General features: G+C 35.0%; 1 protein-coding gene across 4 annotated transcripts in view; it reads left to right on the forward strand.

The window, feature by feature from the left end:
• The window catches only part of ADGRB3 (adhesion G protein-coupled receptor B3), a 632,976-nt gene that overhangs the window by 248,208 nt on the left and 368,125 nt on the right, over positions 1-16,643 (forward strand). For all 4 annotated transcript variants that reach the window (XM_075923697.1, XM_075923698.1, XM_014575580.3 and 1 more), the window contains 2 exons: positions 6,261-6,371; positions 11,989-12,150. In XM_075923697.1, the coding sequence (XP_075779812.1) occupies positions 6,261-6,371; positions 11,989-12,150 (273 nt within the window). The remainder of the gene's footprint in view (positions 1-6,260; positions 6,372-11,988; positions 12,151-16,643) is intronic.

The following is a 16,643-nucleotide window of genomic DNA, read 5'->3' on the forward strand; positions in this document are numbered from 1 at the left end:
CCTCAATGTGATGGAGTGGAAGTTAGAATTGGTGCTCTAGAGATTTTAATCAGTCCTTATTTGAGTGAAACCTCTTTGACATTAATGGGTATTTTGCTTTAGCAAGACCAGAGGGTCTTTTTGTAGCAAAAAAAAAGCAGTGGAAAGAGCTACAACTCTCTGATATATTGCAAAATGTTGCTGTGTAAATAAATACACATCCTGCCATCTAGTGACAAGAGAAAAAAAAGTTTGCATTGACCAGCAGCCATGGGTGTAATTAGAAACACACATTTCAGAGATTAATCTCATGCCCAAACCTGCAAATGCTGAACAATGCACTGCTGTACCTATGGGAGAAGCTGAAGAGGGAGCTACAGAAGAAGGAGATAAACACAGCTTTTCAGAACTGCTTTCAGACTAAAATAGACTGAATCTACTGAAATAAATAGGGCCTTGTAAATCTATAGATAGCCACTTCATGTCTGTGAATATCCATGGGTCATGTTTGTAGATCACAGCTCAGATGCTGACACTAATTTTATATCAATGCAGGGCTCTAAAAATTAAATGAGTTGTTCTGCTGGAAAGTTCAGGGTGCATTATGACTTTTTATCCTGACTCCTTCCACATTTCTTCACCTCACATCCTATTTTGAGATGTTTGAAGTTATTTTGTGCATCTTCTGAGTAAGATCATATTTATGCTGGTATGGGCTGAATACTAAGCTCTTCGTGCATGGAATTTGGAGGTGGGTTTTGTATTAAGTTAGTACATGTAAACCCTAGCAGCAAGCATTTTGCCTCTAGTCCATACTAAAGAGGAAACAGTAATTGCATTTATTTAAATTTTAGGATCATAAAGAAATAACATAAGGAATACCCTGGAGGTCACAATAGAATACCATGGCCACGAAAAAGAAATGACAGATTGCCTGTGAAGGCTACAGGCCCCTTATTTCTGAGATGCTGATCTCTTCCTGAGATTTGCAGCATACCTTCTACTTCTACTTGAGTCCAAAGGAGATGAGGTTTGCTTTGGTACCTCACAGGAACTGGTCCTAAAAAGAGTATCACTAGAGTTCTTTGCATCACTTACTCACCAGATCTTTTATACTGGAGCCGCAGCAATTGCATTGAACAATGCTGCATTATCTTTTGTTATGCCATTGTAAGCTGTCCATTGAACAATGCCACGATTCGTATAATCTAAACTGTAGCATGCAGATAACAGTGAGAAATAAATCTGTATTTTGGAGTTCTAATGACTTTGTGGAATTCATGAGCACCAAGTTCAAGTGATTTGTTATGTGATCTACCCTTCTTGCAAAACTGCTTAAGAAGCGCAGGCATAAAATCTACTTTGTTATCCTATCTCTTAATTTTGATAGGGATATAAAAAAACTCATTATATATTATCCACCAGATAGAAGAAAAATACTAGCCATTGGTGAGTAGAATTTTTGCAAAACTGCTATCTAGTTCTATATTGTACAGTTTTCCTTCTTTGTATTTTTGTACTATTAACAGATTTTTTTTCTTTGTTCCTACAGAGAGCACATGGCACCTCTCCTATAAATGCCTACACTGACGTCAAGATTTTAGCGTCTCACTTTAAAAAATGAAATAAAAAGATTACTAAATAGGGATAAAAACTCACAAAAGATATCATGAAATGTAAAGGCAACACCAATGAGGCTGCAGATAAACCATGTTAAAGTAAACCCACTCTGAAGTGTTCCCATTTTCAAAAGCTACAGTGATAATTTTTCACTATCAAAAGACATGGGACTATGTTACCAACCACTGAAGTTTGGATTTGACTTGAGCTAATTCCTAGCCTTTTTATTTGTAATCAAAATGGTATTACATTGCCAGGAGCTATTTAAATACCAATGCACTTGAAAAAAACGAATGCAAGCAATGTGAAATACTATAGATTGGCCATTCCTTTGGAACTTCTACAACAGAAGCCTGCAAAAGCAGCGAGGAGTCCTGTGGCACGTTGTAGACTAACTGAAGTGTTGGAGCATAAGCTTTCGTGGGCAAAGACTCCCAGCTTATGCTCCAACACTTCAGTTAGTCTATAAGGTGCCACAGGACTCCTCACTGCTTTTGCAGATTCAGACTAACATGACACTTAACAGAAGCCTGGAGTATGCTATGCTATGTGGACTAGGATTTAGTAAATATGGGCTATGTATTTATACATTTACCCTTCCTAACCTGGTATTTATACTATTCTCCAACACACACAGGTTCTACTCCTGTATATGTAAAGTGTGTAGGTGTTTCTATAAGAGGTTTGTTCCAGACAGAACATGGGAGTATATTACCATTACAGTGCAAACATCAAAGTGTTTTTGGTTATTTATATATCATGAGTTTAATTCAAAACCAATTGAAGTCAGTAGAAAGATTCTCAATAACTTCAGTGGGCTCTGAAAAAGACTACATATCTCACCTCTTGGATAAAAGAAAGCATAGTGTATGATATGAGGCAACTGTTTAATGCAGTATTTTAATTCAAATTAATAAATTATGACATATGGTAAGAGGAGAAAAAGATCTCTCCATACCACTCGAGAACATTAGGAGGTATAACAAGCTGAAGAACTGGTCAGAAACCTATATCCCCAACGATTCATGTTTCTGAATTAAGGGGCATATCTTCCCTCTTAGCAATAAGATTTAGCCAAGCAAAGCAAGAATGAGTCAACTTTCCTTGCCCATAAATGTGATTAAGAGCATCAGGAACATATTGCAGCACTCGGTATTAAACCATCTTGATCAGTAACTATAGAATACCTGTGTTCCAGACAATGTCTAGCAATTTGGTACCACTCTAGCACCATTCTCAGTTCCCCACATATAGGTCCCTCAGGCTAAGGTGAGATTTGGTAATATTTTAGCAACACACAGAGTATTAAAAGTTATTTACTTACAAATTTAATTTCCTATAAACTATTGGAGGGGAGGGGAAACATGACTGTTCAGCTTTTAAAATTAGATATTTAGATGGAAACTGGAAATGAATGGAATCCATTTTATCTTAGCATTTGTTGTGTAATTCCAGACGTACTTTTAGCAAAATAGAATTTTTAACAAGCTTTTGGCTAAAAAACTCAATTGTAATTTAAATATAGATATACATATAAACTTGTTGTATCTCATTAAGAAAATGTACTTTTCCCTGATTTTCTGAGTTTTAGTGATTCGATTTTGGCTTTTAAGTTCTCATTGAGAATAGTACAATATACTTTCTGTTACCGTATGTTGTTCATATGCAGTATTTGGTTAAATACCCCAACTAAATATGCAAAATGGGAAGACTACATAACCTTGCTATATTATTGACAAGATATATAGAAAATATATTCGCTACAAGAGATACAACAGCTTGAAACTCTCTATTCCAGCACCTCAGGACCTGCCCAGTGCTGAATTAGAGAATTTACTAATATTGTCTTTACCAACACTTCCCTAGTTACAGGGCTTTTAGAAGACATTTAGGGGTAAAGTAGAGTTAAATAACACAGAACACTGAGAGCCAGGACTGTGGGCTTCAAACAAACTTTATGGGAAACTTGGCGATACCCATGATAAGTGTACATCCAGCTTACTAAAATAAGGCCCAAGCACAGATGTTGCCAAACCAGAAAGTGGAGTGAAGAGATTCAACCTGTACTGAGTATGATTGGAGCTGTATAAATACACAACATATTGGGATTAGATGAGTTTAAAATGTGCTTTAAAGATGGTCACAACTGGCTAATGTGCATTAATCTATAAAATAAAATGAATATTTTGTGGTTTAGTTCTCTGTTGTCATGCCTGGCTATGAATGCATAACAGGTCATTTACATGAACACAATCACTCCTACTTAATGCTGCTGTAAAAAAGTCAAGGTCGAAGCCTGTTCTTCTTAATGTTCTCTTATCTCTTCATTAGGACTTAATCCTGATAGGTGCTGAGCAACCACTCCCAGAGGTGCTCAGAAATCTGTATTTGTAACTCTGAACAGTGCTCAGCCTTTGCAGACCTGAGGCCAAAGCACTGCCTGTATACCTCTTCTTGCAAAGGATTCCCATTGTTGTGCTCATTTGGCAGCTTGAAAGAGGGTAAGCAGCATTCTGCAAGAATGGTGCCAGTGTTATGCAATGCACTGGCAAGCTAGAAGTGCTCAAGAAGAAAACCTTTCTCCAGCTAATTTGCAGGTTACATGTACTCTTCTTGCTGAGGCCCTTAGAAGCGGCTGAGAGTTATACTGCAGATCTCCTGCCACTAAGTTTCTGCTGTTTATTTCAGTTTAAATGGCCAGCTAGACTGCATCTCACCAACTTGTTTTAATAAAGATTTCAATGTTAATTTATTTTAGAAAATACAAATCATAAAGTGATAAATGTGATGATCCAGAAGGAAAACTTCCTAAAATTGGCGGCATTTGAAACATATTAAACAATTTAATTACCTGTCATACATTTTTCTAGGTTTTTGCCATATTATATATAATTTACAAAATATTTTATTAATTCAATTTTCAAACATTCTCTTTAGAATGAAAAAATGCTATTATTCGCATATGAGTAGTTATTTTTAATTTAAAAGACGCTAATACAAGAATATTTACAGAGACAAATACTGATTTTGAAATGCTGCCTTGATAATCATTAGAAAAGGCAGCAAAAAATACCCATCTTTTTTGCTGATTGGCTGTTGGAATTGTATGTTTGTGGTTTATTAGTTTTCTTAACAGTAAAAATTCAGAGACTCTTGGTATGAGAATGAGGTTATGTTTTAAACAATTATATTAAAATAATCTGTTTGATAATAGTATCTAGTTCGTATGTGGTGTTTTGCAGACATTTCACTCTGTAAAAGACTCATTCACACCTTTTTCAGGCAGGAAGGTAAGTATGGCCATCTTCCCTATTTTATAGATGAGGAGACTTATGTTTCCAATCTCTCTCTTTCTGCAAGTAATCTTCCCTCAGAGAAGCAACTCTGAATTTTTAAACTTCTAGAAATTCAGACACATTCTCACATCTCAGTATTGCCTCCTGTCTCATGTATCACCTGTGGATGCCCCTTTCCTCCCAACCCACTCTGAGTTTGAGTGCAGCACATTGGAGATCTGAAGGGTTTTCTATACAATTGTGAGGAAACGAGGGGAACGTGTTCCAGAGGTACAAATCCAACTTGTGTGGCACATGCAAACACAGAGAGAGCAGTGGACCATGAAGTGAATGAATTTGTCCAAGGCCAGAGAGGAAACTCTTGGCAGAGCTGAGATGAAAAAAATCAAGAACTGTTGACTTTAACATTCAAGCTCATATTATCCCGCTGTTGTGATGCAGATTTCCCCTTTAATGTAAATGAGGAGATCTGTTTAGAAATTGATGGCAAGATGTAGCTTTGGACCTCAGGTAAGTCCACACTGCAGCTAGGAGCATAATTCTGAACTGTGCAGATAGAGTCACTCTAACTGAAGCAGACTTAGTGCATGCCTGTTTGCCATAATCAGGGATCACTGTGGATGCTGCAACTAGCTGCCTAAGTACAAGCCTGCCTTGCTCTTTGCATTCACGCTCATGTGGCTAACCTGTTCCATAGTGTCCACATTGCTATTTTGAGTGTGTTAGCTGGAGCAGCATTTGTTTATCTGTGCCAGGAGGAATCTCCCAGCTGCAATGTAGACATATCCACAGCGTCTTTATATCTGAGTGTTTTCCAAACCAATGAAGGGAACCAACACTGCTGTTGTTGAATTCAGTCTGTACAGTAAGCAATTTATGGCCAATTTATTATGTGTATTGGCACCATTCTTATGGAAGGCTGCTTGCCAGTTCATCAGTCTGAAGGATGACTACAGGACTGGGAATTCTCTGCACAAGAAACTGGGCTCTGTCACAGAACAGCAATAATTAAGACTAATGGTGATTTTCTGGTGTTTATTCAATGATTTAAAATATAAGATTATAATGTCTCCATTTGCTCTATTGTTTTTGTCTTGTAACATGCAGCTGATTTACAGTACAAGTGTCACTACATTGAATGTTTTTATTGTTTCTTACAATAAAGTCATGTTTAAAGTTCTGCATACATGAATTTAAGTAAAGTTTCTAAAAGATGAGTGTAGCAAAATAAACTGAAAACTGCCATAATCATTTGAACTTTACCAGCAATGTCCAGATATGTTTAGGAACATATTGCATGAGACAGTATGTACCTTTGAGAAATGTCTACACACAAGCTTTCATAAACCTTTATTCTGTCTTTAGAATTTGGAATGATGGGAGATCATACAATTAAAAGTCAGCGACCTCGATCTGTTCATGAGAAAAGTGTCCCTCAGGAACAAGCTGATGCTGCTAAATTTATGGCACAAACTGGTAATACATTAGTTACATTTTTCTATTTACTGTTGTTAATTTTAGCAAAGCCACTGCATGTTCCATAATCTTTTTCTGCATATCTGTCAGTTTTCCAAGCTGATATTTTTAAACCATTTATTTATTTTTTCCACCAGTTGAAGTCCATAAATAAAGTAGCTAAGAATTGGGTGGAACATATAAAAACATCACTGTGAATGTGGATACTGAATGATTTAGTATAAACATGAGTTTCTTTAATAATTAAAGCAGGCTAATACATGAAAGACATAGTCCAGTTTTGAGTTTAACTGTAGTTTACAGTGACCATCTATCAACATTTAAATAAATGTTAAGGAAGTGCTTTAGAATTTTAATATAAATAGGATGACTGAAATCTAATCCCTGCTTTTGACATTCATCATATTAATTAATTATTAGAAGACTTTAATATGCATGTATTCAACACTTTGTGTCCTTGGCACAAAATAATACTCTACTCTCTATATTCTGGATTCATGCTGTAATTGTTAAATATAAATAGGTATGAACTGGATGTGCAAATTATCTAACAGCTTTATGTCTAAAACATCTTTTCCAAAATTATTTTAACAACTGCAGCTAATTTAGATAAAGATACCAAAATATTAAATAAAGAATCTGCACCCAGCTCTTGTCTCTAAAAAGTCAGCATTTACCAATAATTACCACGCAATAGTTTCTATGGATCCAATCCAGCTCACTTTGGGTGCATCTACATTGCACCCTTACCTTAAAATAGCTTATTTTGAAATGTGGCACTGTTTACACAGCACCAAATTTTGAAATAAAGCACTATTCTGACAAGGCTCTTAACTCTCGTGAAATGAGGATTAAAGGGATGCCAGAATAGTATGACCGTTATTTTGAAATCTATTTCAAAATAACAGGCGCATGTAAAAAATTGGAATTGCTATTTTGGGATATTTCCAGTATCCTGGAATGGCCCCACTGCCTAGACGTGGCCTTTGAGGTCAACAGAAAGGCTCCCATATACTGCAGTAAAGGAGGATGGATCCGGTGTTAAGATACTGAAGTCCTGACCTGTTCTAAGTATAGGGTAATAACAGTGTATTTCAGATGCCACAGTGTGGTAACAATGGTATTTGCTGACTCTTTAATATTACCCACTTCACTGCATTCAAATAAATTACTGCATCAGAAACTTGTGCCAAAGAAGTATTGTATGGATTTGAAACAATTCCTTCTCTATTTCATAGGTACTAACCTAGAAGATTGTCTGCCTCTTTCATACATACTGCCTCCATTTTATATTAATTTTAGTAAATGAGCTTTAATTGCATTTAGTTAAGTAGCATGTTGACTTTCTTAGATGTAGAGTGTTTTACACATTTAACAGGTTTACAGAAGACATATATTAAGTAATGTGAGCATATATGTGTAAAAATCATTAGTAATCTGTTTTTATGAAGATATTAGAAGACAAAGGGTTCTGTCCTCTCAGCATTATCTGGAACTTCTTCTAGCATAAACCCACTGGACAATACTGGAAGATGCCTGCACTTACATATTGGACATAAATGGAAGAAATTATTCCAGAAGTTCTTCAGTTTCATACATTTTATTGTTTAGGCAAAATGGGAATTTATTACTCACATATTTAGTTCAGACTGATGTCAGTTGCTTATTACATAGAATAACACTTGTAATTCAATGCTGTATCTTGAATTCTTCTAATTACTGTAAAATTATCAGAATCCATTTTAGCTATATATATAAACTAACTGCATACCTATTACCAAACAGTATCTAAACATCCATCTGTAGTACATTTAGGGTGATTTTTAGGGAACCGTATTTTAAATGTATCACCAATACCATTCTATTCTGGAAATACTGTGACAATGAAATGGGAGATAGAAGTTCAGAATTATACAAGCATGGCTTGCAAACTCCTGTTTTAAGAATGTGTGTGCGTGTGCGTGTAGGTGTGAGAGCATGCGCACATGTGCAAAGCATACAAATTCATATGCCTAATTTTAAGGACATATCATAGTGTCAGATAACTTATTTTAAATAATACTATGTTCTTTTTTAGAACAGTGTTACTAATTTTCATCTTTTTTTATTTCCTTTGTAGTGTTCATTTCATCTTTTCACAGTAATAATGTGAAAAACTAATGTGATATCTTCTTATACAGAACCACAGAGATTTTTTTTAATATACTTTATAGGTGTATTCATACAGTAAGAAAACTAATGGAATTTTGAAAATGAAAATCATATAGGTGTCTTTGGATTGATTTAATGTCTTGTCATTTTAGTCTGTTTAATTATTTCCTTTATGCAATAAAGAATATTTTAAAATAACTATAGTAAAACCATAAACATACCTTTGTCATGCATTGCAAGGAAAATGCAGAAGCACAAATTGCATTCTAGGAATTTAATATTGTCCTGGAAAATAAGTATGAGAAAATCTCAACACTTTTTAAGAAGATGGGCTCTAGTCCCTGTGACACTAATAGAGATGGATTAGACCTAATACTCAGTATTAAAAGAAAAAATATGTAGTATATCTACGAATGATACCAGGCAGTACAAAATACAAATTTTCAAATATATAATGTCATAATTTAATTATCCCATATTTTTTTGTGTATGTTCCTGAAATTAGCCTTCCTTGGATGTTATGAAATGTAGAATGTATAAATGCAGGTAAATGTTACACAGATCATTGAAACATTCCAGACAGAGTTTCTTCCTACTAGTTTAGCAATTGGTGAAAAAGAGAGATAGTTAGCTTGTTCCCACCTAATTTGAGATAATAGGTAGGTATAAAGTAACTAACAGCTAAAGAGAGCATGAAGCATAGTCTTTTTTGTAATATTCAGAGGGGAAACAGAAAAAATAGGAAATGCAATCTGGTATTAAGCAGTCAAAATCTATGCTTAATCTAGAAAAAAATCTTTAATCTATATTTGGTGATATAAAACACAAATTCAATAACAATTGAAAAGTGTGTCTTCCCCCTCTGAACATCAATTAAATCATTTTATTTGAGCAAGTCTTAGTAAAAATAATATGATTGTGCAAAAGGAATTGAATATTTTGTGAGACAAATCCATTCTTTATTTTTCTTAATTTCACAAAATATTACCATTCCTTGCATATGGAATACCATGTCATTTCTTAAGGCTTCAATCCAACAAGTACTTAAGCGTATGCTAAACTTTGAACATCTGAGTAGTCCCATTGCCCTAAGGGGTCTACTGACACATCTAAAATTCAGAACCTGCTTAAGTTTTTTCTAGATTGGGGCCCACATATACAGTTGTATGGTACATCAATTCTCCAAAGCTTTCAGTAAACAGTTTTCATCTCAATACTAAACTACTACTTTTCTTCATTACATTCTGAAGGTTAAAAACAACTTTTTCCACTTTGTTATCCAACAGTTTAATTTTTTTAATATTGCATTCTGCATTTTAATAGCAGTGCACTGTCACCAGGTCTGTGTGGGATAATGGGTAATTTGCATTCAATATATAAGTCTGTTTTACATAATGAGGAACAAATTGAGAAGCATTGCTTTGACTTTTTGTACTGTTTGACCTTTCATCTAAACCACTTTTACAAAGGCAAAGTCAAGTGTCAAAGCTGTAGGAAAAGAATCTAAAATGAAGGATTTGCCTGCAATAGAAGTGCAGATGCTACTACAATAAGTTCTTTAATGCATTCTTCACAGGAACTATAGTATATATTGTATAATACTAACTATGACAGTTACTGGTTGCTCATAGAATACTCACACCTACTACATTACTCCCTCCGATCTCAATGCAAGTCACGTAACTGGCTAATCAAAATAATAAATTACACAAAAGAGAGATTATTAAACAATAAACATGTTTATTTTTCTCCTTCAGCCTTGTAACAAATGAGGGTAAAGCTTGCAAGATTCACATTTTGTGAGCTTTCACACCTTAATACATTTTAAGCTATTGTCATTCCTCATAGATGTTATTGTAGTGTTTTACAATTTTGTAAAAGGCTACAGGATTTGTATGTTTTAATTATAAAGTGTCCTGACTTGATACTGATTAAGTAGCACATTGTGCTCTGCATAGTTACTGGGAGGCTTGGAATATCCTTAGGATTCATGTTTAATGTACTAGTGGAGACTATGCCAAAAGTGATGTGCTTATCTTGTGGAAAGGAAGAAGCAGGGCAGATGCCCTAATAGAAGAACACAGTTTCTCTATGGCATTTACAATAATACTCAAGGAAGATTCTACCTATGTCTTCCTGGCTGCAGAGATTTCTATAATTGCTACTGTGGGCAAAAGGTTCTGGGGAAAAAGATTGAGGTACAGGGATGCAAACAATATTTTTAATTTTTAATAATTACTTAAAGATAAAAGATCATGAATTATATTGATTTTAAACCTGAGTTCTGGTTTGCTTCAGAAGGGACTTAGGTTTAAAATCAATGGCCTGATGACACTGTATTTCACATTGACTGTAATGGGTGTAGGTAAATAGTTTCCATGATTATTAACACAGATTTTTCAATGAATTTGCTTCAGCCAGGTTCATACCACTAATAACAAACTGGCTCAGCTCAAATAGCAAATATTCAGGAATCAGAGCTGATTTTGTAACATATTCTCATATTGTGTGCTACCTTGGGCTAAGTAATTCTATTCATTTCGGTATGATTGCACCAAGACTAAGGTAATACATGTTATGAGTGAGAGTGGGAGAATCTTCTTTTCAGTGAATAGAATAAAGAAACCGTCAGATATTTTAAAATAACAAATACATTTGCGGATACTGCAATCTTCTTACATATATTCTGTGAGCAAAAATAGAAGATATATTTGTGGGCTAAGTTATTCAATGTAAAATATTTATTCTATTATGTTACAGCTGAATAGCAACTCCATTGAAAATAGGAGTAATTACTGTTTGCATTAACAGTGTCTAGCGCAGCAAACAGTTTAGGTCATCCGCATATCAAAGCTCTGTAATGAGACATTATAGTGAAATGTTAAATCAAAGTTCTTAGCCTATCATTTAAATAATAGTCTGTGTAGCTGCTGTAAACTCCATAGAGTTTCTCTTTTTTTTTATGGGTAAAATCAAAGGATCTGTAATCTTATCTCAAATGCCACTCTCACACACACCCAAAGGACATATAATAATTTGTTTTGTTTTTAAAGTTTGACTCTGATGTCTTCATTTTTTAAAATATCATCTAGCCTTCATTTTGGAATGATAAATATAACCAGACAAAATAAATCATTCTTCGCTATAAACAACTAGACTTCTCTATTGTTTTAGTGTCCTAGGGACACTGTTGTTTCTGGAATGTTGAAAGACAGTAGTACTAAGAAAGCTATAAATGATGCCAAGTGGTCAGATTGGTCTGTCTCCAGCTTTTAAATGTGGTTATTTTTTGTTTTGTTTTGTTCACGGCATATTTTTCCAAGGTGCTCTCTTTCCATGAACATTTAAGTTTATTTTAGTTTATTTGTCTTTAAAATATACCTGCATGCCATAATAAACTTTGACAAACAAAAATTTTATTAATACTCATGACCGTATTCATGTTTGTTTGTTGTCTTGAATACAGGTGAATCTGGTGTTGAAGAGTGGGCCCAGTGGAGCACATGTTCAGTTACTTGTGGGCAAGGGTCGCAGGTGCGAACCAGAACTTGTGTATCACCTTACGGGACACACTGCAGCGGCCCTTTAAGAGAATCAAGGGTTTGCAATAACACTGCCCTCTGTCCAGGTAGTGTTAGCAGCCAATGAATAAAATTGTGGATGTTATTGAACTGTATAATGCTAAAAATTTCAAACTATATCTTTTTTCTTTAAACATGAATTGAGTAGAAGCACATTAATTAGAATGGAAATTGTACTTATTTGTCTGTGAACATTTATGTTGTGATTATTTCCTGCTTTGGAACAGTCAATGAACTGAAGAACAATGCTTTTTTTCCTGTCAATCCAGATTTTTAAAAAATTCTTGTATTGTCCTTTCTCCCCCTCTTTTTCCCTCCCCCCTTGTTTTTTCTTTAGGTTTTCTGAATTCTAGATAAAGGGTGGTGGGGAGAAGGCATAATACAGATTGCACTTTTAGGGGAAGAAATCGTGATTGCCAACTGTATGTCAATGCCATTGATCAGCAGTGGTGGTGAAGTTAACATATCATTTGACACTGCAACTGTTTAGCAATTTAGTTTTCTGTGGCCTGAATGATGGGCTAGATCATGAGAATGCCCCTTGTGGAATTTCCTCTACCTTCTGTCAAAGAGGTGTAAGATTTGCCCATCATAGGAAAAAATAAGAACATCGGTCTAGCCAATATGTCCCCTTGCATCCATTAGTATACAGCATATGGCCATCTGGATAGAGGCCTTATGTGTTCAGTACAGTTCAGTACTTTCTTCTGAGATACTCCTGATCGATTAGCTGACACTGCCTTTTGGGTCTGCTTATAAGGGCTGGAATGCAGCAGAAAAGGAACAGAAACTTTGACTGTATTGGTTTGCCTATGAAATCTCTGCAGTTTAAGAATATGTGCTTTCCACCAGGTAGATGCATTCTCTAACCATCCTGCAACATAGGAGTCCAGGACAACGGTCTGACTGCAGGTTATGAGGAACACAATTGATTCTTCATTTACAAGTAGGCAGGTGGGAGAAATCCAAGCACACAGCATACCAGGGCCCTACTTAACTGAATAATGATTTGTAGACTGAAGTCTCCTGCAGTTACCTTACGTTAAAGAGTTTCTCTTTCACCCTGATAGAGGAGAGATGTCCATGGTTGTTATATTTAACAGTTTGTATATACATTTCTAAAACATTTTGGGAACTTTTGAGATGAGAGGCATTTTAAAGGCACAAAACATCTTGTACAGTAAACAACTAATTTATGGAAACTATTGCTGAGTGCTGATACTTTTACATTATACTCTAGATGAAAAATTCTGTATAAATAGCATAATATTTTATCACATAGCATGAATGGACTGGCCATTTGAAATGTGTTCACACAAGAATAGCCATTCTTTGCAGGAGAGATTAAGATAGAACAAATAGACCATATATATTTTGTAAGAACTTTTCTTAATATACACATAGCCCAGAGTTCACATTTCTGCCCACTATTATGGTTGTGTGGCTGAAATATTTAGAAAGAACCTGTTCAAAATTTTCATTTGAAACTTCCAATATGTGATGCTGTGCCTGTAAACTGATGGGCCAGAAAGAACATATGGACAGTCTATACTAACAAACACTGATCATCAGGTTCTTAGAGATAGTATGTCTTGGGAATTATTGGAAGCACATTATGAGTGGCCTCCTGCAGTTTTTGTTTTCATTTTCTTACAGAGGACAAAGTCTGTTTACATTTTTTATACTAACACTAGCATTGAGTTGGGAATGCTTGTATACAGTGTAGAAAATTGAGTCAAAGTTCATTTTTCTTTAGACTCTTAGGTATAGCATCACTCCAGAGTGTCATCAGGAATGTCTGAAATTAATTAAATATTTTGTGGGTGCAGAAGAGCACTTAGCCCACTCAGGACCACAGCAAATTCTACTGCTCCCACTTATTACATAGTATTTCCTGCTACTCCCCCGTGCCCTACACATTTACTGAGGGAGGGGCATATTTTTCCACACTAAGCATCACTACAAGCATATTATATCCACAAGTTCAAAAGATTAGCACTATCACTTTGCCTTTCTGGAACTTTATCATTGGCTTTCAGCAACCTGCTTGATCAAACCTTCACTTGGGTGGAAGATAAAACCAAAGAAGCAGAAAGACAAACTATCTTGGGAGAATAGAAGTAGAGTCTATCCAGTGAGGTATAGGAAACTCTGTAGATAAAAGGTGCAGGTTGCAAAATTTGGTGAATGAGCTAAAGTCAATTAAAGCAAGATTTTCAAAAGTGAATATGGGTCACCTTAAAGGGACTTGAGTGCCCAAAATCTCTAGTCATGTTCAAAAATGTTGTCCTAAATTTCAGAGTGTTCTTATTTCATTACATGACAGTGTTAAGCTGCATATCACTGAACATCTTTGGCCAAATTATCTTGTCTTCTTTCAACACAGAGTAAATGAAAGCATCTTAAGTGCCAACAAAAACTCCTAAAATCTCTTGGAAGAAGGGTAATTGGGGTAGCCTGATAATCAATGCTAATCTTGCACAAGTTGTTCAGTGTGAACACTGTGAATTTGTACTGCAGCATGTTTAGAGCCAGGAGATGGTGAGACTAGGGAATAGTCACTTTGCATGAAATATTTTCTCAGCCAAGCCATGAGGGAAATACCCACATAAATCAACACTGACCCTGTCAACAATTAGTGTCTGTGATGTTTAACCTCCATGAGAGTGAGTATAAGAGAGTCATTAGCAGCCTTGTTTCATAAAACAGTTTTAAAAGCTTTCATAGGAATAATTGTATAGTGAATGCAAACCAATATTATTAGATATTTAAGTTTAGTAAGAACTACTATGGAGAATTCCCAAAATAAACAATTTTCTTCCTGTCAATAATTAATTAAAGCAATGATGCTGACTAGCCTTGCTAACAATGTTTTTCACAAAAATATTTGCAATAACTTGAACTGTCTTTTTAATCCCAAATAATGAATTTCACATCTGAAACTGTATTACAGAAAACATTAACTCCTCTGTGGACCCCCAGCTGTTATAGACTGACATAGCTTTCCGGCCCTTAACGCTTTCATCATATTTTAGCTGAGTTCTTTGCACTTTGTGAATGTCATTAAGTAATGGAAATATAAATGAAGTCTCAGAATGTATTTTCTGAAGATAAGGATTATTAGACATTAGAAATTCCATTTGGGGGGCATTTAAAATTGATCTGGAGAATGGTGGTGATGATATAAAATAAAGATGAAACCTGCTTTTGTTATTATAATAGAATTAGATGTGCTGTTGCTTCAGGCCTTTTCCATCCCTAATTTCACTAATTACCCTGTAGTTAAATTTTCATATGTCATTTGCATATAAGAAATAAGACTGTTAACTGTTGCTCTGTATTTTGGTGGGAGACTGGATCCCAGACAAAGAAATATTATAGGGATCTGGTTTTTTCATGGAAGACTTGTTTTGAACCCACCATTTATTTGATATTGGAGAGGTATCTAAACCAGAATGGAACCCTCAGCTCCAGACTCATCTATTCTTCCGGCTCTTGGTCAGACTCCAAACCATAAGAAAACTATTTTCAGGTTATGGCTTGGTTAGTAATAAACTTACAAGAAACATTTTGTAAGATTTTTTTGCCCTAAAATGCCTTTGAAGAACAGCTCATGAGAATTCTGCGATTTTGGAAATGAAATGTTATGGGAACAATTTACAGCATTCTGACATAATCAAATCTTTGCCTATGAAGACAAACACTAGCCCTAATCCTATTCTGTATCCAGAACTAAATACATCCTCTTTGCCCATGTGTATTTAATATCAAGAACTTTCTCATTTCATATCTTTTTCAATGTGATAAAAAATGATCATTTATTCTTGACTGGACATGAAAAAAATTTGGCTTTAATTTTTGTATTTTTTTGAAGTGATCATTTCAATTTGAGCCTCCTTTTCAACTATAATTGCAGTAAATGAAATTATTCCCTGGTTATTCCGAATAGCCCTGTGGAACATGAACCAACAAATAGTTTTTTCACATTCTCCTGATCAAAAGAATGTTGAACCTTAGAGTCAGGGCTGGATTGAAAAAGTAAGGCATTGCCAGTGAAAAAGTGCTTTAAATGCTATGGTTGAGTCATAATATTTCTCCATGAACAGTGCCTGTTGTAGTCAGACGCAATATAAAGGCTTAGGCAAAAATATATTTATCAGCTTATTCATTTTCAGAAGCTTTGGATTTCCTCATTTAACTAAGTTGTCAAGGTTAATCAAGGTTTTTAAGATTAATAGACTAAAATCTATCAATTTAATATTCACTGAGAATGCTCCTATTTTTCTGTTAATGCAATGCATATTGATGTAATATTTAGAAGAGAAAGTTAATGAAGCTAGGAACTTGAAACATAGGGTGTGAAATAATAATGGTATTTTGTAGACCTTTCGTGTCTGGCCAACTCAATAAGCTTTCAGCAATAAGGGATTCATGTTGATGAAAGGAAGTAAAATAGCCACTTAATTCATGGAGGGGCAATAAAATGGCAGTGATTCACCGGAGTTAGACCCTGGTGGGCCACTGCCTCTATATTTACCTG

The sequence above is a fragment of the Pelodiscus sinensis genome, chromosome 3, assembly GCF_049634645.1.
Source record: "Pelodiscus sinensis isolate JC-2024 chromosome 3, ASM4963464v1, whole genome shotgun sequence".
Classification (NCBI taxonomy): Eukaryota; Metazoa; Chordata; order Testudines; family Trionychidae; genus Pelodiscus; species Pelodiscus sinensis.